Source organism: Falco naumanni, chromosome 3, assembly GCF_017639655.2.
Source record: "Falco naumanni isolate bFalNau1 chromosome 3, bFalNau1.pat, whole genome shotgun sequence".
Lineage (NCBI taxonomy): Eukaryota > Metazoa > Chordata > Aves > Falconiformes > Falconidae > Falco > Falco naumanni.
The window spans coordinates 14,170,495-14,195,969 of record NC_054056.1 but is presented as its reverse complement, the minus strand read 5'-3'; the positions used below and the strand labels follow the sequence as shown (position 1 = coordinate 14,195,969).

Genomic DNA, 25,475 nt, shown 5'->3' with positions numbered 1-25,475 from the left:
TTCTCTACTTGATTACCTTGGTCAACCCTAGACACCTCCAATGTTCTTTTTTGGAGAAGCAAAAACTGAAACGGAATACAGTGTTCCCAGTGTAGACAAACCATTGCTTTTACTCAAAGGCATTATGCTGTTTTCAGTATTTTCTGTCCTATTTCCTGTGTAATCTTTTGTTTTAACCAGTGCTGGTTATTAAGCCAATGTCTTTGAGGTATTCAGTGTGTGTTCTACAGGGTTTTTTCCCCCCATTCAAATAAAGTTTGTGTCTCAGAAGCTTGTGTGATTCCGTAGATTTCTTATGTTGTGTTCCTGTATACCTTTTCTATGATTTTTAACTTCTGAAACTATGGACACCTTTTTTGGTGATCACTGTATCTGGAGGTATGTGTACTTTAGGATCAGAAGGCAGCCCCGAATTTTTTCATCTTCTATTTTGGATCATATAAATGGGGGAGAGAACACCTCAAATTTATTCCACAAGAAATTCTGATCTTACTGTGTTTTCTATTGAATAAAGGTCAAATAGGGATCAATATATACTTCCGATTAAATAGCAAAAAACCTCTCAGCTTTTCAAAGCCAATATGGTGTCAAAACATTGGAACTAATGGTGGATTGTTTATAATTCCTTTGTCATTGTGAAAATGTACAAGCTGCTGTGCATGTTGCTAATAGGATTTATGGTATCTACTAGATTAGCGCAGCTTCATTTAATCAGATGACCTGCTATGCGACTGTCTGGTAGGCATAACATGAGCTCATTATTAAGGTTGTGAAGTTTTGGGTCTGTTTTTGCAAATTATGTGTTTTGCTTTCCTTCTAGCTGTTTTGTATCTATTGGAGTGATGCATATTAGCAGGAAAGATGTTGAGGGAACAAGTATTGGACAGCCTATTCATTTGGGAGAAGGTGATTTGGCTAACCTTCTAATGAAATTATTGTACTTGGGTAATAATACTCTAACAATATAACATTAAACCTTTTGTGTTACCAGAGTTTGCATCAACAGTGGCTTGGTGGGATTACTTTACTTTTTGGTAGTAGCAATGTATAGTTAAGATACCTTGTAGCAAACAAGGTTTGGCCATCAGGGGATAGAAGATCTAAATATTTGATTTAATGATAGCTGTGATTTAAAATTGTGTTCTCTCCTTGAATCTGTAGAGATAATTCACAGGACAGGCTGTTTCGGGGAGGATGGAAGACTGTCCTTCTTTACTTTTTTTTTTTTTTTTTTAAATAGGAATGGTGTGAGAAAATTAAAATACAAAGTGGTTAGTAAGAGTTGCCTCATTGCTATTACCAGGTGGTTTTTCGGAGGAATCATATTTAGTTTTTGGATGAGTTGTATTCAACTCTTCCCATTTCTCTTATAATGTAGGCAAACATCAGTCTACATATAAATGTGATGATATTAATGATACCTTGGTTTCAGTAACTGGACTTAATTGCATAAACAGCTTGAGCTCTGGAAAGGACACTAGAGTTGTAACAATGAAATGAGCGATTTTGAGTTCTTGCTTAGTCTTTTAATTGTTCTGTCACTGTTTTCTGGGTAGTGAGCTTTGCCTTTAAATTAGAATTATTATACTGGGGTCCTAGAGTATATCTCTATTTGCAGGAAGTATGTGGAAGTTTTGTAGATTTCATAAGGCTTTCCATTCAGTTCAAAGATTCTGTGTGAAGTTGTTCAACATATACATCCACTGGGCAGACAGTCAATTATATAACTTTACTTTTGCATAGGAATATAGCTCACGTAGCTTAGAGGAAAAACAAACCCCGAAGTTGTTACTTTGAGGTGAGTGACACAAATTGTTTTGACATAGTTGAATTGTGAAGTTTTATCATAAATGGAAAGTAATAAATTAGGTGAAGTCAATATGTGATTTTCCTGTGTGGGGAACAAAGTGACTTTTCTATGGGTAACTTGTAAGAAGAGATTAGAGACTTGGGTCATTTGGAGTAGTGAAGACTAGTAAACTGACTTTGCAAGTATGCATATTGTTGTCCCTAGCAAGAAGAGAATTATCTACAAGGTATACTTGTCAACAAGATTAGGGGGAATTAGGCTTAGAGCAGAGACACTTAAGCACTTCAGCCTCTGGAAAGGTCTTGAATGAGTTCAGCAAAGTGAATGTGTTATTCTTGAGAAGACTGCCTTCAAGAACACAGTAACATATTCAAAAGAAAGTGAGGTAAGCATGGGTTTGGCTGCCATCTATTTCCTTACAGCTATGGTGATTATTTGGAAAAAAAGTGTGTGGAACTTGAGTAGTTATTTTTTGCATGAGGTTTGCTTGATGTGGAAATTTTGTAATGTCTTTCAAACCCCCAGAAATACAAGCATCATCCAGTTCAAGCTTACAGTTTCTCCTAGAAACTGTCCTTTAAAATGGGGGTGAAATGCCTTTTAGAACATGCGAAGAAACAAAAATACATTATTTCCTGATATTCAATTGTGCTAGTTTGTGATGAGCATATATCATATATTGAACAGTCTCTGCTTGGTAGTTCTGTGTATAATACGAATAAATGTGTATAAAAATGTCCCATGTATCAAGAGTGATAACAGGTAAAAATATTTTGTTTTCCTATACATTTTCCTGACTTTACCTGTTCTTGCTCTTTTAAAGATTTGGGTTTTTTTCAAATGCTAGACACTAGTAAATTCTGCTGATTTACAGTATACTTGAAAGGTACACGAGAGGATGGAACCCTTTTTCCCCCACGGATCTCATGTTTCTGCCATAAATTTAATTGCCTAAGACTTAGTGTAAAAGAAATAGAGGAATCACCAAGCTGGTTGTCCCATAAATTTTACAGTCTGCTTCAGAGAACTGCTATATTTTAATGCCCTTGGCTTCATTAGGATTTTTGTTTCCTGAGTGTTAGTGAGTTGGCAGGAATTAGAACTTCCTGTTGACGTTGAAGCAACAAAAACTACAAAGGGGATGTGGAAATCTGGTTTAATTAATTCCTATGGATGCTGTCAGAAATGCAGTCCAGAGTTTGGAGTTGCTGGTAATGTGCGGGGGCTAATTTATAACTCTAAAAGTGTATCTAACTTCGAGATAGGGACTTGCTCGGAGATACGATGTTGGAGGTGGGAAAGACATGAAGGGTCCTATGCATTTGGCTACTAATTGTCATGCAGCAAATAATGAAACCTAAGTCCCACCTAGCAAGTGGCCGAAGGTCAAGGTCCATAAAGCTGCTTCAACAATAGTAGTTAAGTTCCCTGAACAACTTGCTGCCTCGTGATAATGGAGACAGTGTCTTATATGTAGGTGTGAAGGTTTCTGTAGTGATGGTAAACCATTTTGAAGTTGTTCATTAAAAAGAAGCTTTCCTTAAAATGTTAGTGAGCAGCTGTCTTGATGTGGAGCTCACAAATAAAGCATTTTAGGAGGTTAGCTGCACAATAGGTAGGGCAGGTTACATATATGCATGTTGGACTTCCCTGTGCGGCAAAGAACATTTATGAAATGACTCCGAAGGTTGAATTCCATCAGTGTGTTTAGTTAATCCTTACAGATTGTGAAGTTTGGGTTGTTCTGCCCCTGCCTAAGTGGGACTTGGAAGAGAATGGAGGCAAAGTGCTGCGGCAGAGTATTGTCTTGAATTTGGTCTGACAGTCTCTTTTGTAACAAAAGTACCCATACAGTTACTGTGCTAGGCCTGTCGGAGTGTAATGGAGGTTTTATTGGTGTGAAGGCACACACGTACATGTTAGTTAAGCTATGATATCCCATCACCCAGAGAATGCGATTTACGTCCCTTCAGCTTCTCATGTGGCTGTATCAGTGTTACTGCTTCTGTGTTACTGCAGAAGACACTCGATATTATTGGGCTGCTTCATCTGGCTTTACGTTTGCAGTAGTACCCTTCAGTGCATGCTATGTTAAGCAATAAGGCACAAGCCATGAAATAAGCTTGTATGATTTGTTTTAAATTAAACTGCAGGTTCAGTTTCTGTGAAGTAAACTTTCTCAGTATGACTTTTTTCCTAGGATTAATGTTTATCTCTGTGGGCCTCTTCCTGTTCGATATGAAGAAGCTTTGTTTCATTTAATTACGGGAGAATTCTGTTGCATAGCGCACACAAAAAATTGGTGCTATTTTAAGTTGCGTGTTACTAGAGAATGTATCTGCTTTGACTGACATTAGATTATTCATCCTATTATATTTAAATAAAGCTGCATGTAAATTTTCAGTGTAGTTACCTGTAACTCTGCAGCTGGAATTCTAGTGTCCTAAATCTTTACCTTAATCCTGTCCTTGAGTTGCTGTGACCTTGAGCAAAGCTTAAGTTTTGGGTCGTTACTTCTTTCTCTGAAACAGGAATGATACCATCTCTAAATTCTTTGTATTCTGCCTGGAGAAGTTAGTATTTGCTTAGTGCAAAATGGGCTTATATATTAACTTGGAGAATGGCAGAAAGAGAACTGGATATCAAAAAGCTAAAAGATCTGAAAATTTGCAGTTTATTCTTAAGAACAGCCTTTAGAGTTTAATTTCCTTATGGCAAGAGTAGTGCATACTGTTTCACAATGTGTGTGAATACACAGGAGCTGTGGACAGTGATGACTGCGTGTTAAAAGCTGTAGGGACACCCAACCACAGAGTGTTTTGTCTTAAATGTAGAATGAACAAAACGTCTTGAGAAACAGAAGAGCATTTGAAACAAAAGGTGGTTATAGGATAATAAACCACTCTTGATAGGTTTTGTCTTAACTGGATTTTGGACTCTGCTGAACAAGCAGTCTTAAAGGGACTTACAGATGACCCTGGGACCAGAAGAGAGGGAGACCTAGTTTCACAATACAGTGAAAGGGCTTTGAAGTTGTGTGAATGGAGGTTTTGAGACAAGCTAGCTACAATGACTTTTCTAAAATATGTTGGGTTTCGGAGAAGAGCATAAATTTGTAAATGATGATACAACAAGATGTGACATTTGTTCCTTGAGGTCCTTGCCTTGGAATACAGGCCACTATGAAGAGAACTCTGAGATATGTCTGGTGATGTGGGACAGCAACATTTAAGGAATGTTAAACTCTTAATAACTCTTTTGAGGCTTCTTGTCTTTTGACAGTGATGTTTGCTCCGCTGCTTTAGTTTGCCTCCACAGTATATTCTCTGTTACTTTGGTAAAAATTTGGAATTTATCCTCATCTTTCTCCTTGGGAAGGGCTTTAGGGAAAAAAAAAACCAAACAACCAACACACGCATGCTTGCAAAGATAAATAAGCTGATTAAATCTTAACAGAATAATATGTAAAGCTGCTAGCAAAGCATTTGCTTTGTTTAATAATAAAGGGTCAGTTCTGGCTAATAAATGTTCAAAAAACATGCTACTAGTGTTTACTTATAAACTCCAGGTGATCTGTGTAGCATTTGAAAACGGAACAGATTATCTTGTTCTGCAATGAAAGATAAAACTTCATCAGCATGTTTCCTCAGTATCTCATATTGGTATCAAGCTGCAGAGATTTTAAAACAAAAAGTTCAAGAACAGCTGAAGTTTAGGTATGGAATGCTAGGGAAAACACCAACACTATCTTTCTGGAACAGTGGGTTTTAAATGTAAGTTCTATGCTTAAAAATCTAGATGGTTATTATTTCGGAAAACAGTCCCATAGTTCAGGGACTGTATAGGTAGTAGTTGAGAGTTTTCAGTGATCATTATGATTTATTGAGCCTCTATCTTGCTGGCTGCGGAGTACAGCAGGCAGAGGGATACGTGTTAGTAATTTGGTGCTTATTGATGCTAGGAAAATAGAGTCTTAGAGGGGGAAAATGTTTGGCAGCAGTTTCTCAAACTCCTCCCTTCATCCTTACATTCAAAAAATAATAGTTTTATCCTGACAACATGTTAGAATCTATTCTGGATATCTCAGGGAGACAATTTAGCAATTGTCTTTACAAAAAAGTAAAATCATGAACAACATTTGTGAGCAATCTCATTTTATTCCTGTATTGGAACACTTCTCATAACTGCTGTGTTGCAGATAGCATTCATAATAGGTCTCTTCTACAGCATTTTGCAAGTGCTTGTGTCAGTCTGTAAATGCTTAAGGTGCTTATTCTTTGGTAGACAGATTTCTTACTCTATTCTTAAAACCTATAGAGCAGTTCTGATTTTCTTGCCTAACATTAGGGTATCTGCTGGTTCCCTTCTGAGAAATTTGAGTTTATACAAAACCGAATCAGAAAAACACTAATTTAAAAAAAAAGATTTGCAAAAATGAGACCTGGAGGAAAGGAATAAGTCCAAGTAGTATTTTAGTTACTGTGGCTGGAAAAAAGTGAAGTATATTCATGTGTGGTAACACCTTATTCTGAAGAGATTTCAGAGAAGTATTTTCATGTGTGTTCCAATACTTATAAACCAGTCTGCCTTTTTTCAAGTGCTGTTTGAGGTGGCTGGAAGGACTTTTCTACTCCAGTAACTTCAGGCTATGACTGCTACTGATTCTCATTATTATCACCTGTCTTTCAGATTTCTGGTTGTTTCAGAGGTGGCAGTGAAGCACACCTTTAGCACAGGAAAATGAGTGAGCTTGACCAGTTACGCCAGGAGGCTGAGCAACTGAAAAACCAAATCAGAGTACGTATTGTATCCGTGGATCCTGAAGCACCAGTACAGATGAACTGTCATTTGTGTGTCTTGAGGAGAAGAGAGATGGACAGAAACGATGTGTTGAGTTAAATAGTTTCACAACGTCAGAGTTAATGTTGTGGATATTTAGAAAGGGCAAGTGCCTGTAAATGCTTTAGGAAATTATTTTTTGGTCTTAAGTATTGCTTAGAAGATAATAGTTATGCAAATAATGCACAGAATGCATTTAATCAAAATAAATGTTTACTGAAGTCTTTCTGAGGCAGACCATAACCAATGTTAAGCAATGATCTGCTTGAAGTGAGTCCAGCTTATTCAGGCCTTTGTCCAGTTAGGCTTTGAAAACCTCCAAGAATGGAGACTGAACAGCCTGTCTGGGCCAGCAGTTCCATTGCTTGACTGTCTTCATGGTGAAAATTGTTACCTTTCTTTCAAAAGAAGAAGAAAATTTCTGAGTTATAAATGATCAATATGCTCAATGTTTTCTGACAGCAGACAGCATATTATGTTTGTGCTGCAGTTAGGCTGGGTCCTCTCTGGTTGACAAGCAGGAAGGCTTTCTGAATTTTGTTTTGAGTGTGCTTGATCAATTTGACAAAACAGAGAGAGAGCATAAAGAAATGTACAGAACTTTCTCCGATTTCTCCAATTTTCTCCCATTGCAGGATGCTAGGAAAGCATGTGCGGATGCCACCCTGGCTCAGGTAAGCATTTAAGAGTTTAACATGAATTATGAAAATTTGTCTTCTTTACCAAAAGAAAATATGGTATAAGAAGGTAAGTGCAAGTGAGTATTTTTTTCCTCCTTTTTATTAGTTTTTTCGTTTTGCCTTCAGGTGGTTTCTTCCAGAAATAAGTACGCTGTTTACATTTGTCCAGTTTTTGAGAGCAGTAGCTTCTTAAAGAAGTGACTCGGGGCACATCTCAATGGAAAATAATGCAGGGGAGCCTCTGTGTTCTGCTGCAGATACGGTGGTAGTGCAGTTGCGTTACCGTGGTAGTCTGAACCATAAGACCCGCTGAGGTTAACCTACTTATTTCCTCATGATGCTGCACTTATGTCTGAACTGCTTCTGAACTCGGGCTAATACCTTAGCATCTTGCTGTATTATCACATTTCCATCCTATTGGCGTGGCTTCAGCCAACATGAACTTGGGGAAAGGAAAATTTGTACTCTGGAGATACAGCTCTGGAGATGTATCTCATGGAGGTACAGTAGCATTTTTTTCTAGAAATCTGGTAGGAATTTAGACTGAAGCAGCTTATTATGGCATTGGAACAGGTGGCAAGTCTTTGGTTTTTTTCTAGATACATCATGAATCAATTTACTCTTGTCACCTATTTCACTATATTTGCTTGAATACTGACTATTAATCCTGTGTGTCTGATTTAAGATAGCTGGTACAAAAGTGATTGATGTCAGCTTATTAATTTAAAATGTCACTAAAGTATCAGGTATTAAAGGTATGATCAGTATTTATTTAAGTGTACATACATATCTTGTGATCTCATTTTATATGAGGCATGATGTAGAGTATTTTCCAGGATGAAAGTTTGGAAAAAGAGAAAAGGAAAAAAAAAAAAAAAGCTTCATTATTAGTTAATATGAAAGATGTCCACCATGAAAGGAGTTTATTTCAGGAAAGCATTCTTAGCTGTTCATCTGACTCCTAAGCTGTGTTGATAGCCTTTGAAGAGAAGCAGAGATCTTTACTCAAATGCACTGGCTAAAGAATTTTGTAACACAGACATGAGAAGTATGCAGACGTTATCCATAAAATAAACTTAGAAACTCTTGGATTTGTTGTGGAGTCTACTACTTAAGGAAGTGTTGTACTGTTTTGGGGGGTTTTTTTGGTTCTTTCCAGACTGGAGAACTTAATTAATTTAACAGCATAATGACAGCTAAACTTCCTCACTTTGCTATTCACTTATTCTAGAGGCTACTTTTATCTTCAAGAAGTTACATCAGGAGTACTATGAATTTGATAATCATATACTTGGAAGGGAAAGCCATTTGGAGCCAAAAGCAAGTTATTAATTCATTCTTTAAAGGTGGAGACATGTTTAAAGCCTGATATACCTCCCCACACCCATCTTTCTAGAAAAAAAATGTTAGTCTAGTGCTTTTATCTCTACAGGAGTAGAAAACTCAGATCAAAGGTCTGAAATCCTAGAAGTCTGAGAAGATACAACCTAAACAAAGTGATTTCTGAGACTCTATAAATGCAATAGAGAGGCTGTTTTCTTCATTCAATAAAGATACAGCACATAAAATGATGAAACTTTTGATTAGGCAACTTGTAAAAACTCAGTCAGTGTTGAAAATGTTGGACTTTACACTGCATTGAAATGCTCATTTAAATGTAATTGGGTATGATGTGTTACTTCTGGAACTCTGAAGTGAAAAATTCAGTGTGTGACACCATTCCTGTTTCAGATCACAGCCAATATTGACCCAGTGGGGAGAATTCAAATGCGCACTAGAAGAACACTCCGGGGACACCTGGCTAAAATTTATGCAATGCACTGGGGGACTGATTCCAGGTGGGTGCGAGTGATAACAAAATTGCATCGCTGGCTTCACTGTTCTTTGGAAAGTTGGATGCCAAGGTTGCTGTTATTTTTCTGTTTCTGACCATTAGGAACTGCTAATTCCAAGAGAACTCAGACAGCCAAGTGAATTCAGAAACAGTTAATATCACTTTTTCACTCCTAATGTCTGTGTTTTTCCAATCCAAATCTAAGTTTGATAGCACAATACCTGTCTTTGTCTGCTTGCCTGAAAAATGTAGTTGCAGTAGCACATGAATTTTGAGGAGCTGTGGAGATAGAGTAGGTTTCATTATCAGTTGTCTTTTTTTCCCTAAATGCTTCCTCTTAACTACTGATACTTGGTTAGAGAGAAACTAAATGACAGTAGCGTCAGCTACTTTCATTCTTTTTTCTTTACAAGAATTTTAAGGCACACTAATGGCAGCAAATTTTCAGACTTCAGTTCAAAGAATACGTTGCTGCTTCCTTGCAGGAACAGATCAGTTTCCCCTTAAGAATTCTGAAGTTGCAGCTAAGGTGTTTGTAAGTTACAGGTAGCCTCTGCTGGAAGCTTGATACTGAACTTAGAGTCTTACCACATTTGTGTAAATAAGCTGTGCCTTATGGAAGAACTGCATGAACTCTTGTGTGTATCCATACAGTAAATACACTAAAGCAACAAGCCAAGTGCTTAACAAAGATGACAGTATGCATCATGAAGGTGCATACTTAAACTTTCCCTTTCCGAATTGCTTAGTACTTAAAAATCACAATGAACACAATTGTTACGTTGTTAAACTCAGTGTTTCACACCTCAGTTTTCTATGCCTGTGAAGGAAGCTAATTTCCACAGATAGGTAGAGTTCATTGCTTCAGGCTTCTCTTCAGCATACAGCTTATTTAAAAGATGGGGATTCAATTTGTTTGGCAAAATGTTTCAAGATTGCTCTAAAATATAACCTAGAGAGAAAAAAAAATGCAGAGAGACTGGAGTACTCTGATTGCCTGGTATTGTTCAGCTTGAAAATGGTTGGAAGAAGATGCACAGAACAAATTTGAGTACCATATTGGAGTATTTTATCCACAGTGACTTAGAAAATGTGGAGACTATACAGACTTCTCGTGTCAGTATATCTGATCTATCAAATGCATTCAAAGCAAGTAAGAGAGCTCTGAACAATGAATTAGGTGCATCACATTTCAAATGTGATCGCTGGGTGGGGGACTGAGGTGGTGCCAATTTAGAGTAAAAATCTTCTAATACTACCCTTCCACTAGCAATATCTTTGCTGCGTTTTGTTTCCATTGTATTTCAGTGCTGACATTCATTCAGGGGTTTTGGATGTTTTGTAACTTAAATTCCTGTTGTAAATGTAGGAAAAAGGAAAACATATTGATAGCATAGATTGCCAAACTCCAAGAATCTGAAGGCTGCATGCAGAACACAGAAACATTGATTCTGTGCAGGATTTCTCCATCAGTTTTCAAGATTGAGATGTTACTTATATGGCTACAGTTTTCCTGAAGTCAGAATGTGTTAACATGCAAGTGTTCTATCACATGGTTCTGTAAAACTTAGCATTGAAATTGGGTACTCGCAAAATTACTTTTATAGTGCTAATACCTGAATTGAGTAATGCCGCACTGTATTTAAATGGTTTCAAGTACCTTGGCCTTGATAGTTGAGGCAAATGTCTTTACAAAAATGATCCTTCTTTTTTCGTGCAATAATTGTGTTTTCCTCCTGTCTCCTCTCTAGGCTTCTAGTTAGTGCCTCCCAGGATGGCAAACTTATAATTTGGGACAGCTATACTACAAACAAGGTAAGCCTTGATGGGTGTGTTGCGATGTAATTCAGTTGCAAATACAAAGGAAGGAAATGTTGCCTGTCGTGATGATGGCCGCGTTAGTTCAATGGTCCTAAGACCAAATTTTGAATTGTCTAAAAGAAGAAAGTTTGCATTTAAAGAATATAGCAGTATCTTAAGCACATTGTGTAGAGAAATGTGCACCACAAATGGAAAACAGTGGAATACTTAATTCTAGAGAAGGCTTTGATTTGTTTTGGTACTGCAGAGAAACTGGTCAACAGAGGGCAAGAAGTAATCGGCAGGTTGCACCAGAAAGGTCAGAGAATCAAGCATAGCTGTAGTAATTTGGTGTCTGCAGTTAAGTATTGAACGACTTGGTGTATAGATAATGGGTCATCACTTTCTGGCTGCAGTCACGTGATGCAGTTCAGGATTACTTTCGCTTTCATGTGACAGTGATTGGTATTTTCTGATTATGGTTACTGCATCAGGGCTATCAGCAATTCACACATTGCCCCTTTAAGTTGGGTTGACAGACCTGTTCAAGTCTGTTGTGCATGTCCAGGAGCATGGAACTGACTTTATTTGAAATAAATTTTCATGGCTTAGCTAGTCATAGCCTTAAAAGCAGTTTTGCCAATGTGCTGGAGCAAATGGCACGCTACAGAGGAGAAAGAAGCAAAAACAATTGCAGCATCAACCTCAAAAGCTAGGATTATTGTTGAATCCCAGTTGTGAAATTAATGAATCCACAACTTCTCTAAAGAGTAATAATACTGCTTGTAAAAAAAAAAAAAAAAAGCGCAAAAATAAAAACCTTCTGGTTTTGCCTTCATCCTTCTCCTTTGACCCCAGCCTGCAGGAAAATGTGACCTAATTACTGTAACAGGTGAAAGATAAGCTAGTAAAATAATCACTGTATACCATGATTTCTGTATTGGTACCTTCAGTTCTTACATGAATACCAAGTAATCCATGGCAGCATCAAGAGGCAGAAGGCAGCTTTCTTAACTGGGGGGAATGGAATCAGAGGTTGTTACTAGACTGGTAAAATTTTTACTAGAATCGGAAATAGAGCTGTTCAGCTGCAAAGAATGTCCTCCCCCCATACCTCTTGGCAGTATTGATTCAGTGAAATAGCGATTGGGATGAAAACAAAAAAACACCCACCCCAGAAGAAGTGAAAAACCCCAAACAAACAACACCCCCACCCCCCCCCACCCCCCCCCCCCCAAAAAAAAAAAAAAAAACCAAAAAAACCCCAACCAAACCACCAACCCTCTGGAATGATAGGTAGGCAACAGCTTGGTGTTGAAACGGTATTAAACTTGACCAGGTAGCACCTGGAAGCCACTAATGCAAAAATACTTGAATGATAGTCTGTGGATGTTCTTTTGGCAGTAACGCAGTTGTCAGAAATATCAGCTTTTCCTGATGATAAAATAAAATTATTCAAGTTTATTATTCTGATAGTTCTTTGGTAGAAGGCTTCCAAAAACGAGCTGGTTCTGGTTTTAGTGCAGGGTGGTGGTGGTGGTTTAACTACTGATTGCTGTAGTTTCACTGATTACTGTATATTCCTCTGCTACTACAGTAATCTTTACTGTTTACTTAAATGCCAGAAGATTGTTAATATTGCATGAAATCTCACAATATCTATAAGGATATGATCACTTTCTTAAAGATGTTATGAACAAATTTGAAGGATGAATGCAATGAGTTTACAAGATAGAACAGGTTTAGCTTCGATAATTTTTTTTAGTAAGTTCTTTGAGCACAGCATGACAAGGAAACATGGGGTAGTTATTTAAATGTGAAGCTTGATTGCTTGCAGTGGGTTTCCAAAGAAGGATTTAAATGGCAGTGAAAGCGATTTCCTTACTTGTTCATTCATAGCATAGCATCTAAGCCTGGAATTTGCAGTTCTGCTGACTGTACTTGGACGTCAATATTTTCCTGAATCTATAATAAACCAATAGTAATCAGAGCACTGAAATGAAATAATTTTGTTTTTACAAAAATTGCTGATTGAACTGAACGCAGGAAAGGCAAATGTGAGGTATTAATTACGTCATTACAAGTAATGATGAGCCTGGTGAGCTATATATGCAAATTACCCTCAAAATAGTTTGATACTCAAACAGCCAAAGACTTTTCACTGTTTTCTTCTTGTCCTTTTGACAAAAAGATGATGTATGTCCTGAGAGAAGTGAAAAACTTCCTGCTAATAAATTACTGAACCAGTTGTTTTGCAGATGAAATACATTAATGTATTGGTTTCAGGTGCATGCTATTCCCCTGCGTTCATCCTGGGTCATGACCTGTGCATATGCTCCTTCTGGAAATTATGTGGCTTGTGGTGGTCTTGATAACATCTGTTCCATTTATAACTTGAAAACTCGTGAAGGGAATGTACGTGTCAGCCGTGAACTAGCTGGTCACACAGGTGAGTGCCTGTTCAGAATGATCTAAGTTACTTAAGCACATGGTGAAGATTTAAAAAAAAACAACAACAAAACAAAACAAAAAAACCCCAACAAACCACAACCTTTTAAACATAATTTCCTAATTGAAGAGAGAAACTTCATTGTTCACCTCTGTTTCTCAGGTGGGACTTTAGCTGCGTGCTACCTGTTTTTAAATGGCTTTTTCTCCCTCCTTTTTAAAAACTTTTTTTTAAGGATGATACTCTTTGAACAAAAGAAGTATAATGAGAATGTGTTTTAACTTTTCATAAGCAAGACAGCTGCCTTCTGGTGGAGCTGTTTTTTAGTTGCAGAGATGTGGTGTTGCTTCCTCTTCTGTTTTTACTTCCCTCCCTTCTTCCCAAAATAAATAGACTAATTTTTGCCTTCAGTTTCTAAGGTGGGCTTCCTTGTTGTTGATGAGAGGGGTAGACTTGTAGGCTTTACTTGGTGAATTAGGTTGTAAACTGTAGCTGCAAAGTTGTCTTAGTGACAGGTGAAGCAACATTTATCTTGTTAGGTAAGAAGGATTGTAGAAACGCAGGTGTTAATTTTTGAAGCAAGAAAATCCCTCAAGGTGCTTAAAAGCTACTGTTTTAAGTATTGGGGATAAGTTGAAAGTTTTTGTTTCTGAACAAACGAAGAGACCCAGTGTCACAAAGTACCTACTAAAGCAAATTCAGTGGCTGAAGAGGTTCTCACTTCCCGAAGAATGTACAGTTAACAGAGATGAGCACCATATAAGCAGCAGTAACATGAAAAGTGTGAGCTGCTTTTGTATATTGTCTGACAATGGACAGGTTGTATTTTTATTCTTCTGTGAATGGGCTTGGAAAATTTTTCAGAGGAAAGCTGTGTGGGTTGTTTCTTGAACTCTGCTGAAAATGAAAACACTGGCTATTTATTAGGCACTTTGGCGTCTTGTAAAGTTCTCACGTAGTACTGAGCCTGCCGCATACATCGGTAGTCTTCTGCATTCTTGTGGAATCAGTAATACCTCCAGCAATCTGAGTGAAGGAATGAACTGTAATTAGGCATTTCTCCTAAAGCTGCAGCTCTGAAGCTGCGTGTCATCTTTATGGTCTTTTTGTTTCCACAAGGACTAATCCAAAACAAAGGTAGGTTGCTCTAAAGGCTGTCAGCTTGGCTCCAGAGAAAGCCTCTAACAGTTCTTCAGACAAAATGTCAGGTGGGCTCTGTGCCTTGCTGGTTTTCTGACTATTCAGAGTAAAGAAAATGGTATAGACTGCTCACTGAAGCAAATAAGGTTACTCAGAAATAAACAGTTATACGTTAACGAATTTTTATGCAGAAAGTTAAATGTGAATTAAAGTATACTTAATGTTACTTAATTTTCTTTCAGCTGTTTTTCTTGCAAAGCATGTTTTATTGATTTAGAGGAATTCTGTACCCTGTGGATGATGTTAAGGGTGTGAGAATGCAGTGTTGATTTGACCTTCAGATAGTGGCTGTGATATGACCAGTAAAGTGATTTCCAGGAAGGTGCTCTTCTCTTCTCCCCCTGCCTCCTGCCCACCCTTCAGGACACAGGGAAGTTTGGAAGATGTTTGGACACAGGGAGTTTTAGGTTGCAGTGTGTGGCCATGTATATATCAAAATACTGAAAAATATTTTAGCAATAAAAGGGCATTATTTCTATTGATACATAGCTTCTTAATGGTCTTTATGGTTATAAACTATATCACTGGGGAAACGGTTTACTTAACATGAGAAGCGGGATTTTGCTGTAATACAAGGAATATCAAAGGAGTACATTTGAGGCCTGATCAGTTTGTGTGGAATCTTCTTGAAGAATGAGCTTCATTTCTGTTCCAGAATTGAACAAAGCCTATAGCTGGAAGCTGATGTTTACAGGTTTCATATTTTGCTGTAGTTTGGATTTTCAGAAGATGTTTGTCTGAAACAGAGGCGGCTGGCAGGACAGACATATTTTGTAATCAGTTGTTAGCTTGATAGTTTGGCTTGTGGTACCTCAGTACCAAGATGCTTTAGAGCTTTCAGATGAAATTCTTTGATGCCACTGTTGGGAAACATCCGATGTATAGTCTCTGTTCTCTGTACTGACCAAGAATGTAGTTTTTTTTCTCAGTAGTTGCACGATACTGTGGAGGTCATAAGCATTTGTTGTTCCTGGATGCAGTGACATTACAGATCCACTTTTAAAGAAAGTTTAGTGTATACGGTGCAGGGTTACCTATACTTCTTGCCAGGTTGGCCAGTGGATTCCATGCTTCTGCCTCGCTACACTCTCTTTCTCTTCTTCCTCCTAATCTCCCCACTCTCTACCAACAGAAAAATTGGCAAGGTGTCTCCAAAAGTTTCTACCCTCTTTGGCTAAGCTGCTTAAGTTTTCCTTCTGTGTCACAGATATCTTTGTTTAGGCTGACTTGCTGTGATGCCAGTGTATCACTGTGCTAGTGTGGCAGTTGAATTGGGCATGGTCTCTAAAGAGCCAAACATTTTTGTTTGTCCAAAACAATGGAAGTTCCTATATAAAGATCGGCTGCGTTTGTATTTTAAGCTTATATAGTAGTTCTTGCTGCATCTTCAGGAGAGGAAGAAGCAACATAAGCAAGCCAGTATGCAATGTGAAGAGTAATCTCTGGTCTTATTCATCAACTTTTTATTTTGTTTTCAGGATACTTGTCATGCTGTCGTTTCTTGGATGATAATCAAATCGTTACCAGCTCTGGTGACACCACTTGGTAAGCAGTAGAATGTTGACGTGATTGTTAGTAATGACTTTTCACAGCTATACTCTATTATTGAAGGAAACTTTATTCTTCGTAAACCTAATCGTCACCCAGAAACTAAATGTGATTGATTATTGTTCATAGGTCATGTTTTATTAGTAATGGAAAAGCTGGACTTTGAAATTTTGTGAACTTTGGCTGTTTAGTTATGCCCATGTTCCAAAGACTCTGGCCTAATTCTTTGTGTTAAGATGGTATGGGAAGTTTTTTTTTTTACTATAACTATTTGGCTTTCAGAAATAAGTGTATTAGACTATTCAGTTTTCTCAAACTTGTTTAGTATTCAGTATGTATCATTTGTAAAGTCATTTTTAGCTTTTTCTAACACAGAATTTAGTTTAAGTTGTTAATTCAGAAGAGCTCTTAGAAAATACTCTACAGTGACAGTAGTTAGTTTTTTTGAGGAGAATGTAGGTGTATGTCTTAAGTACTAGCTTCTGAACAAAAAAAGACCTCAATCTTCTTTCAGGGAATTTTCTATTATATCTAATTCCTAAAAGCATTACAGTTCTCTGACCCAGCAGTTCTTCTAGCAAAGGTTGTGCAATAAATACCTTTCCTACACAATGTCAGTCTCTTTGAATGCCCACCTATTAGTCCACCGATTCTGAGTAGCTATTGAATATATATGTTTGGTTTTTTACACAAGAATGTTTCTAAATATGTGTTGTTTTTCTTAAAAAAAAAAACAAACAAACCAAGTGCAAACAGGGTTTGTTAAAATAATGCTCTTTATAAAAAATACAGCTGCTTCAACTGTAGTAACTGTACAGTTAGTTGTCTGGTTGACAGTTGGTCCTTAACATCGGTTCAGCTGGGCTTCAAAGTACAGTATCAAAGTATTTGCCTAGTGCAAATCTGCCACCATTCTGATTACAGAAATTAAAAATCTTCCTTAACCGTTTGGACCTCTTGTTAGGGAGGTGATGGTGTTCTTTCATCCTTTTATACTCTTAGATTATCACTGTAGTAGTGATCTTGCTGTGATTTTGCTGGGCAAGTGGTGCAGCTTTGAGATGGCAGACATACTGAGGATGTGTAACTTTGTGATTTAAGTTTTTAAAAGGAGAAAAGCTGGCTCAGCTTTTGCTATAGCCTTAACACTGCTGCTTTAAATCAGCCTTGTAGTAGTACTGGGCAATAGTCATTGGCATGTCATAAGAACTTTGTGTATAAACAGCCATGAGTATTAGTAGTTAGGTTTTATGCACTGTTTCAATTTAAATCTTTCAATATTTTAAAATTTAAGATAGCTTTTAAAATCTTCTGTGTGCAGTTATCCTGTAACATAACCAAATAGTTCAACAAAGAATGTTTGTTACTGCTACTCATATATTTCTTATACTTCATGGAGTTTTCCTTCTTAGCAGTGATGTAAATGAACAGATTTAGGCAAGAATTGCAGTCTAGACCTTCTAATGGAGTGCAAATTTGTTGATTTTTGCCTTTTTAATTATTCCTTCAAGCGCTCTCTGGGACATAGAAACTGGTCAGCAGACAACGACATTTACTGGGCACACTGGAGATGTCATGAGTTTGTCTCTTGCTCCTGATGCCCGGTGTTTTGTTTCTGGTGCCTGTGATGCCTCTGCCAAACTGTGGGATGTTAGAGAAGGAATGTGTCGGCAAACCTTCACTGGCCATGAGTCAGACATCAATGCCATCTGTGTATGTATTAACTTGAACAAAAGACATGGGATTTATAAATTTCTATTTCTCTGGTCTTTGCTTTTAAGCATGTGCTGTATGAGGTAGTATTATGGCATATTTTCTTTAATTAATAGCTTTTGTAGCTGGGGAAAGTACCTGAAGTTTGTACAACTTCAGATCCATTGTGGTAAATGGAAACAGTGGCAGTTCTTTGCATGCTCTTAATCACTTCACTGGTTTTTCCCCTGTCTCAGTAGTGGAGAGGTGTATACTCTTCTTTTCTGCTTTCTCTTTTCACTCGGTCCGTACAAAACGGTATATTCAATGGGACGGAGGAATAGTCTGAAATAATGTGTCTTTTTTTCTTTCTTCTCCTCCCCTGTTAAAGTTCTTCCCAAATGGCAACGCATTTGCCACAGGCTCGGATGATGCTACATGCAGGCTTTTTGATCTTCGGGCTGATCAAGAACTTATGGTTTATTCACACGATAACATCATCTGTGGCATCACCTCTGTAGCATTTTCCAAGAGCGGACGTCTCCTCCTAGCTGGTTATGATGACTTCAACTGCAATGTCTGGGACACACTGAAAGCCGATAGGGCAGGTAAATGGTTTGGGTTTTAAAAATTATAAACAGTGTGGCGTACTGAATGTGTAAGTTGTCATATAGATGGACATGGTAGCATTCCCTGTCTCTTTAAAACTCTGTGATAACCTGTTTTAGGATGACGGGTGATGAGAGTAGCTTAATGGTGGTAATAAATAAATTGGAATACTGCTAAAAAATAGAAGGGAATAATAGATGCTTGAGAATAGGAAGATTGCTATTAAAGACAAGGGTTTGGAAGTGGAGGGCTTTTTTTTTTTTTTTTTTAGACTTTATGGCATTTTTTTATATATGAACTGTTCAAAAATTAAACCTTAATGTTGCTATTTATTTTTTTATTTGTAGCAGTAGCTGTAGAGAAAGCAGTGAAACAGCAAACACTGGAGATTATCTTTTGAGGAGATGAGTATGAAATTTATGGTTCAAAGATAATTTAACTTCAGTTCTTTAAAGTGAAACCTCGTATTAGAAAAAAGGAGAAAAGGTATAAATTAGGCTGCAAATGTTTTGTTACCTGTATCAGAACAGGGAGGAGAACAAGCACCTACTCTTACCAAATAAAGTAGTCTAGGGCTTTTAAAATTATCATAGGTGGGTTTTAAAAGCAAACAAAAACCACCAGCCAAGCAGAATATTCTTCCACGTGCATTTGTGAGTACGTTATCTGGTGCAGACTGACTCCTTGCTTTGAGGGGAGCACATACTGCAGGTTGAAAAAAATGTCAACAATCATGTAATCTTGGACTATACCAAGATAGTTTCCACTGGGTTTGTTAATTTCTGTTTCTAGCAACTTTGTTTTACCACTCAGATTTTATTCTTTCTTCCTTCCAGTATTCATGATAGTTTTTATCAGTGCTGAGAAGCTGCAACTGTGGATACTTTGTTCATATATTGTACAATAGCATTTGGTTCTGTTTGCAAGTTGGTGATGCCGAACACAATTATTTTGGTACTGAAATGCATTTTATGAATCAGCCTTGTCTGTGTGTCGAGATGTACAACTCGAGTTTCTTGTACTTCTGATTGAGACCATAATTGGGTGTAGAAGCTTGCATGGAGATGAATTGAGATAATTCCCTTGATTTGTGTTTAGGTTAGTTTACAGTTGGCTGTATTTAAGTACTGTGAAAACAATTACATGGTTTTCCCTGGTTTTTTCTCTTTGAAAGACCTTCATTAAGAAAAAGAATAGGAGGTGGTGGTGATACTGCTTACCTGTAGGAATGAGAGACAATTCCTTATATTGATCTGGGTTTATGGCCACATACCCATGAAGTCTGATTCTTTATTCCCAAGTTCTAGAACTGATTTCAACAAGTACTTTGTCAAATGTTCTGCTTATTTGAGATATTCTGAGACTTAAGATTGCTGAGCAGATTTGACACCTCTATTATGCCTGATTCTACATTAAACACCTTGGTTATTTATTCAATTCAAATGTAGACTGCCTGGCATGCTCTTTTACCAAATTGCAGCGCATAACTAATGTGGTAGTAGACCACATCTTGATATACTGATGCTATATCCACAGTACACCCTAGGTAACCCTATGGTATTTCTCTTAGCTCTGGCAGCTGTGTTTGGTATCGCACTGAATTTCTGAACATGGTATTGTCTGCTCCATCACGATTTGGTTTCTGCTGCAGGAGGGCACAATTCTGTGCTGAGGCTTAGACGCTTGTATGGGTTTAATAGGATCTGGAGATTAATGGTGTTACTCGCACAGCGTTACTGCTTTTACAGAGTAGATCAGAAATGTTACTTGTCCAAACATCAGGAATCCTTGTGTATCAAGTAGTCATTGTTACACAGACTTTTAGCAGCTAAAAATACTAATTTTGAAACGTATTAGTTCGTGTAAGAACTAAAACTGACTTAATTAATGTTCTGTATTGGAGAATAGTAAATGGAGGGGGAAAGCCCAAAATATGAATGAGGAGAATCCTATGAGCAGTGTAATTGATGCTGGAAGATTAGTTTTAAGACTGTCAAGAATATCTTAGCTCAGTGCTGTGGATGAGAAAGAGCTTGAACATAATTCAGTTTTCTTTTTACCTGCTGCAAACCCTTAAATTAAAGGGGATAGAGGAAAACATTAATTTTTCTGTTTGATGTGCCGATTCTGGGTTTTTTTAATACTGTAATTGAATTGTACCAGATACAATCTATTTGTCAATATGGGTTTATAGGAGTTTGTCTTGTAAGTGCTTGTGAATGTAGTAAGATAAAATTAGATTAAAAATGCTTTAGTGTTCATAACATAATTCAGCCTAACTTCTGATTTTGCACGTAAAAATTTTTGTAAAAATCTAACTGATCTTTATCACTGTGGAGAGGAAATACTATGAGCTGTGCAGTGTGTGGTTATGATTGCTATGACATTGTCAGCAGAATTTTCGGGGTGGTGACTTGACAACTCATGAGAAACCAGTAAAGGTCATAATGTGGGGAATACACAAGGAAAATTTTGGAGTAATGCATTTACTCTATTACCCCCTTGCAAACCCACCCAATTATATCTATGTTTGTGCTTATAAAAACAAAAGCATTTAAAAATTCCAGCAATGTTTGTTCAAGATCTTTGATTGGATATGTTGACTAATCCAAATGTGCGCGTCTCTGTTACTGGAACTGAAATACGAAATCATGAAGGTAATGTGTGTGTTACATGTTCTTATTTATAGGTGTCCTTGCCGGTCATGATAACCGTGTCAGTTGCTTAGGTGTGACTGATGATGGTATGGCAGTGGCAACAGGATCATGGGACAGCTTCCTCAAGATCTGGAACTGAAGCAGGTAGGTGGCCAGTTAATTAAGACTCCTTGTTTGGGATTCAGAACGCTTTTTTCCAGGTCCAAACAGTGCTGTTTTACTCATGCTGCAAGCTTATAGTTCAGATTAGGAAAGTCACTGCAGAAAAAACATGTTTGTGTTCTTAAAAGGCTATTTGTTTAATGTATGCAAGGACATTTTTGTGATGAACTATTTTTGGCATATTTTATTTTCCTGGTTGGGATGACCGTATGGTCTTCTGAGTCTGGGTTGGTAAATAAATGGCATTCTTGACAGTGGTGAGGTAATGGCCGAATGTGTCAGTGGGTAGCGAGAGCAAACTTGAAACTTGATTGTGGTTTATCAAAGTGCAACTGTTAACAAATCTTTCTATGTGTCAGAAGAGCAGCGGACTCCATGACTGGAAGAAGTTTCCAACGGTTGAAAATTAAAAATGATAGCATATCCAATCCAACCATACTAACTTGGACCCCCATCCTCCCCAACTTCAAAGGGCAAGATCTTTTCCGTCTCCTGTTGCTGAAATGAAGAGCACAATTACCTTTCCAAGAAGAATTTCTGTGTTGTAAGCAAAATGAAATTGTGCATTCCTTTTGGGACCATTTTTTTTTGTCTTGAGAATTTAAAAATGAAACACTATCATAAAAGCATGACCAGAAAATAAACTTGAGCATAATTGTGAAACAGTTAGCTTTCACTGTAGTTTCCAAGTTGAAGTTAAGGACTTTATCTCACACACTTGCAAATTTTAAAGTCATGTTTGTAGCAGGATTTTTTTCAAGTTTCCTTTTTAAATACATTTCTTTATGTATTTAATTGAGCAAAACAAGGGAGTCCTAGCCCAGAGCATCTGGGGGTTGTTAACGCTGTAAATTTAGTCCCTAATTTTTTTATTTTATTTTTTAGTATCACAGATAATTGTTGCACAAAACTTGGCATATATAGGATAATGTTAAGCAGTAAGGTAACCAAGCACATGCTGTAAAAGGTAATGAATGCTTGTTTAAAGAATCCTTTCACCTTTTATGGATAACAAATGCAATCCTTGGTCCCTCCTGCCCCCCCCTTTTTCACCACACTGATTTTTTTAATCTGTTTTGGTTTTGTCCACTTGAAAGGGCAGTTTATATATCCTAACACTATCCTATAAGTCTCAACAACCAGGAATCTCTGTTTTCAAAAGAGACCTATCCTACACTTGGGTATTGAGTCAATTCTTTGTGTATGAAATGATGTACAAATCAATGTTTTGAAAATAATGATCTTGAACTTTCTAAGTTAAACAAAAAAAAAAAACCTTTTTTGATTGTTTGCCATATTGGGTGGGTTTACTCTTAGAATCGCATGCTGTAGAAATGCTAAAAAGTGCATATTGGACTAAGTCCTTAGATGTTTTTTCTTTGAAGAAATAACCTGTTTAAAAACTGTAACCATTGTCGCTGTATTCATTTATTGTTGCTACTCTGTGCATAAATCTATGAAGAACTCGAGTACAAAGCTATGCACGTTTTGGAGTAGCGTGATAAGTCACTTTTTTTTTTTTAAAGAAACAGCCTGTTCAAACAATCGCTGTCAAAGATTCTGGGGTGTGGGAGGAGGGAACCTAGACCATCTTCTTTATAAATCAGTTCCTCACAGCCAGTTCCTCTTGTAGGATGAGTCCTTTGCATCTGATCAGAGTCATTTTTGTAATGAGCAGGTTTTCCTGGCTTTCTTTTCAAATAAAATGTTAAAAGCAGCAGTGTTTGGACAGCAGATTGTTCTGTTAAACTTTCCTATCTTCTCACTGTATCCAGAAATGCTCCTTCCTAGCAGCAGTAGTAGCTTTTCTCCATTTTGTTTTTTCTGCAACATTCTGTACAAAAATGTGCTGTAATTGTGCGTTAGGCCTGGATTTGGCATAAAAGATGAATTCCCTCTTACTCTCTCTCATGAAACTACTCTGTAGAGCTTTCTCCACGCCCTGTATCCCTCTTCACCTTTTGTATTTAATTTTAAAGTCAGTGTACTTCAAGAAAGCTGGATGCAAGATAGATACTATATTAAAATGTAATGTTATTTAAGATGTAATAAAGCAGTTTGACATGAGTTTTGACTGATCTGTTTTGCAGCTTATTGTTCAACTCCCAAAACTGTTTCCAGCAGGATTTGAGTTATGAAATAAACATGAGGCACATGTATGCTGCCCCACAACAAATTGTTCAGCATTTTAAAACAGCTTGGATTTTTAATGATTGATTGGGCAGGGTGTGCAGTATGTTATGAGGTGTGTATTCATGTGCAGAGATGTGGGTTTCGTTTTAAAGCAAAACAGAGCTGCGAGATGAACTAAAAGGCTCATGGGTTTTGTTATTGGAAAGTGTCACCGGGATGTGTATGTGTAAATATGCAATATGTGCTAAGGCTGAATGCCAGGGATGTGGAGGAGCTTAGTGGCTGCAGGCGTTTTGCTTCCTCCATTCGGAACAATGCAAGACGGACGTTTCTTGGTTTGACTGCTAGAGCTGCTCAAAAGCTTAATCAAAAACTGCTGGTAGCTCTCTTAGCTCAACCTCCAAATGAAAGTCACTAGTATGATTCGTGTGGTATACATCACAAAAATGCTTTGTGGAATATAAAAGTGTAACACCTGAAATAGGAAATCTGCAAAATGTTCAGTAACTTCTTTTAAAACTTTTGTGTCCTTGAATAGGAAAAGAATTGAGCGGGACATCTTGTGTTATTGCCATTTGAGGATCTGACCAAATAAGCTCTGTTGTCCTTGTTAGCTGTCCTTACTGTAGGGATTGAGAAAGGTAAGTAGTTGTCATTTTAATGCTTGGTAAGAGCAAAGTCTCCACAAGGCGGAACTGTATCTAGAAAAAAAAAGAAAAAGAAAAGGATTTCATACCCACAGAAGCAAATTCCTGAAACGAGGTATTGAAAGCATTTGGTTTAACAGCTTGGTATCGGTCCACTTGAGGGTTTTGTTTTGTATTTTTAGTGGGTAAAGTCTCTTCTCTTGTTCTGACCTAAACAAAAGTGGTTTTTCCCTCATTTTGCATCAATCGAGAGGAATTCCAATGCCATGGCTTGGTTTCATACCAAACATGGAAATTCTCAGCCTCAATGGAGAAGTTTTTAAAAGCTGTGAGTATGGAAAATATGATGGTGACATTACTTAGCTAGCAGCCGGTAACTGCAGGCTTTGGGTTTTTGGACTGCAGAGTACTGGTAAGTAGCTCGTGGCTGGAAATGCTTAAATCTGGGAATTCAGATTTAGTCTTTTCCAATTCCAAATGGTATAGCTGTTTTTTCCGCTCATGTGGTACATTTTTATTCCAACGGGTATTTCATCTGTGACTTTGTCTAGTCTATAATAAAATCAATGCAGACATGATCTGTCTTACCTTCCTTAATCTCTATCCTATGTTAAATTACTGCTTCTTGCCTGTGCTGAGAATGCCTTTGCTGGCAATAAAATCCCTGCCAAGATAGTAACCTCTTGTGTCAAGAGGCTAATGTGCAGCATGATTTATTTGAAATGCAAACAGTTGCAAATGCCTCTTATTACAGACAGTGCTGTTAAATGTGAAGCTTTAAACTATATTATTTAAATATCTGTCTGTGTGCTTAGTTATTCAGAGAGCTGTAACTGAAGAAAAACGGGTGTGCAAAGTGAGAAGCTCTGAACTCTTGCGTCTTTGGGCCAAGTCTTTGAGTTTCAAATGCCTTTAGCTTTAGGGTGGGCTTGGATCAGGAGCCAAACCAAAACGGCATGTGTGATCTTACCTATAGCAATCGTAGTGACACAGGAGCTCCTGTAGGCTTTGAAGAGACTCTGACTTACAGATAATTCTGGGATGTGTTTCCAAAAGAGCAGCTTCGCCTAGCTGCTAGCAATTTTCTGGAGCAAGGTTTCATGAACTGAGAACACCAATATGTGAGAATGCTTTGTCTCTGCTTGGTCTTAGTGGCAGCGCTTGCAGTTTCTTACTCATGGGCTCCCGAGTAGATACTAGATACGTGAAGCGTTGAGGAGTGGTGTCTTTGCGAAGGAGGATGGAGTAGAAGTTTGCATGTTTATGAAGCATGTTAGATGGCAAAGGTGGACAAGACCGATGGATCTGAGGTACTTGGATAATGGGTGGGTGTGGAGGTGGGAAAAGCAGTTGTCTGGTCCTGGGTTGGAAGGTGTGTCCCAGAAATAGAGGGACTTCATGGGACTGGAATCTTC

At 37.6% G+C, this 25,475-nt stretch overlaps 1 protein-coding gene across 7 annotated transcripts in view; it reads left to right on the top strand.

Annotated features, from left to right (window-relative positions):
- GNB1 (G protein subunit beta 1) overlaps positions 1 to 23,347 on the top strand; it is a 45,481-nt gene extending 22,134 nt beyond the window's left edge. For 5 of the 7 annotated variants that reach the window (XM_040588924.1, XM_040588922.1, XM_040588923.1 and 2 more), the window contains 10 exons: positions 6,500 to 6,607; positions 7,285 to 7,323; positions 9,061 to 9,167; positions 10,915 to 10,978; positions 13,250 to 13,412; positions 16,091 to 16,157; positions 17,672 to 17,873; positions 18,244 to 18,460; positions 21,151 to 21,262; positions 21,640 to 23,347. In XM_040588924.1, coding sequence (XP_040444858.1) covers positions 6,551 to 6,607; positions 7,285 to 7,323; positions 9,061 to 9,167; positions 10,915 to 10,978; positions 13,250 to 13,412; positions 16,091 to 16,157; positions 17,672 to 17,873; positions 18,244 to 18,460; positions 21,151 to 21,257 — 1,023 coding nt within the window. In that variant the 5' untranslated portion in view covers positions 6,500 to 6,550 and the 3' untranslated portion in view covers positions 21,258 to 21,262; positions 21,640 to 23,347. Of the gene's footprint in view, positions 1 to 2,064; positions 2,196 to 6,499; positions 6,608 to 7,284; positions 7,324 to 9,060; positions 9,168 to 10,914; positions 10,979 to 13,249; positions 13,413 to 16,090; positions 16,158 to 17,671; positions 17,874 to 18,243; positions 18,461 to 21,150; positions 21,263 to 21,639 lie in introns of those variants that run through there. The other 2 variants (XM_040588926.1, XM_040588927.1) reach the window with 2 other exon arrangements.
- Positions 23,348 to 25,475: the final 2,128 nt, after the last annotated feature.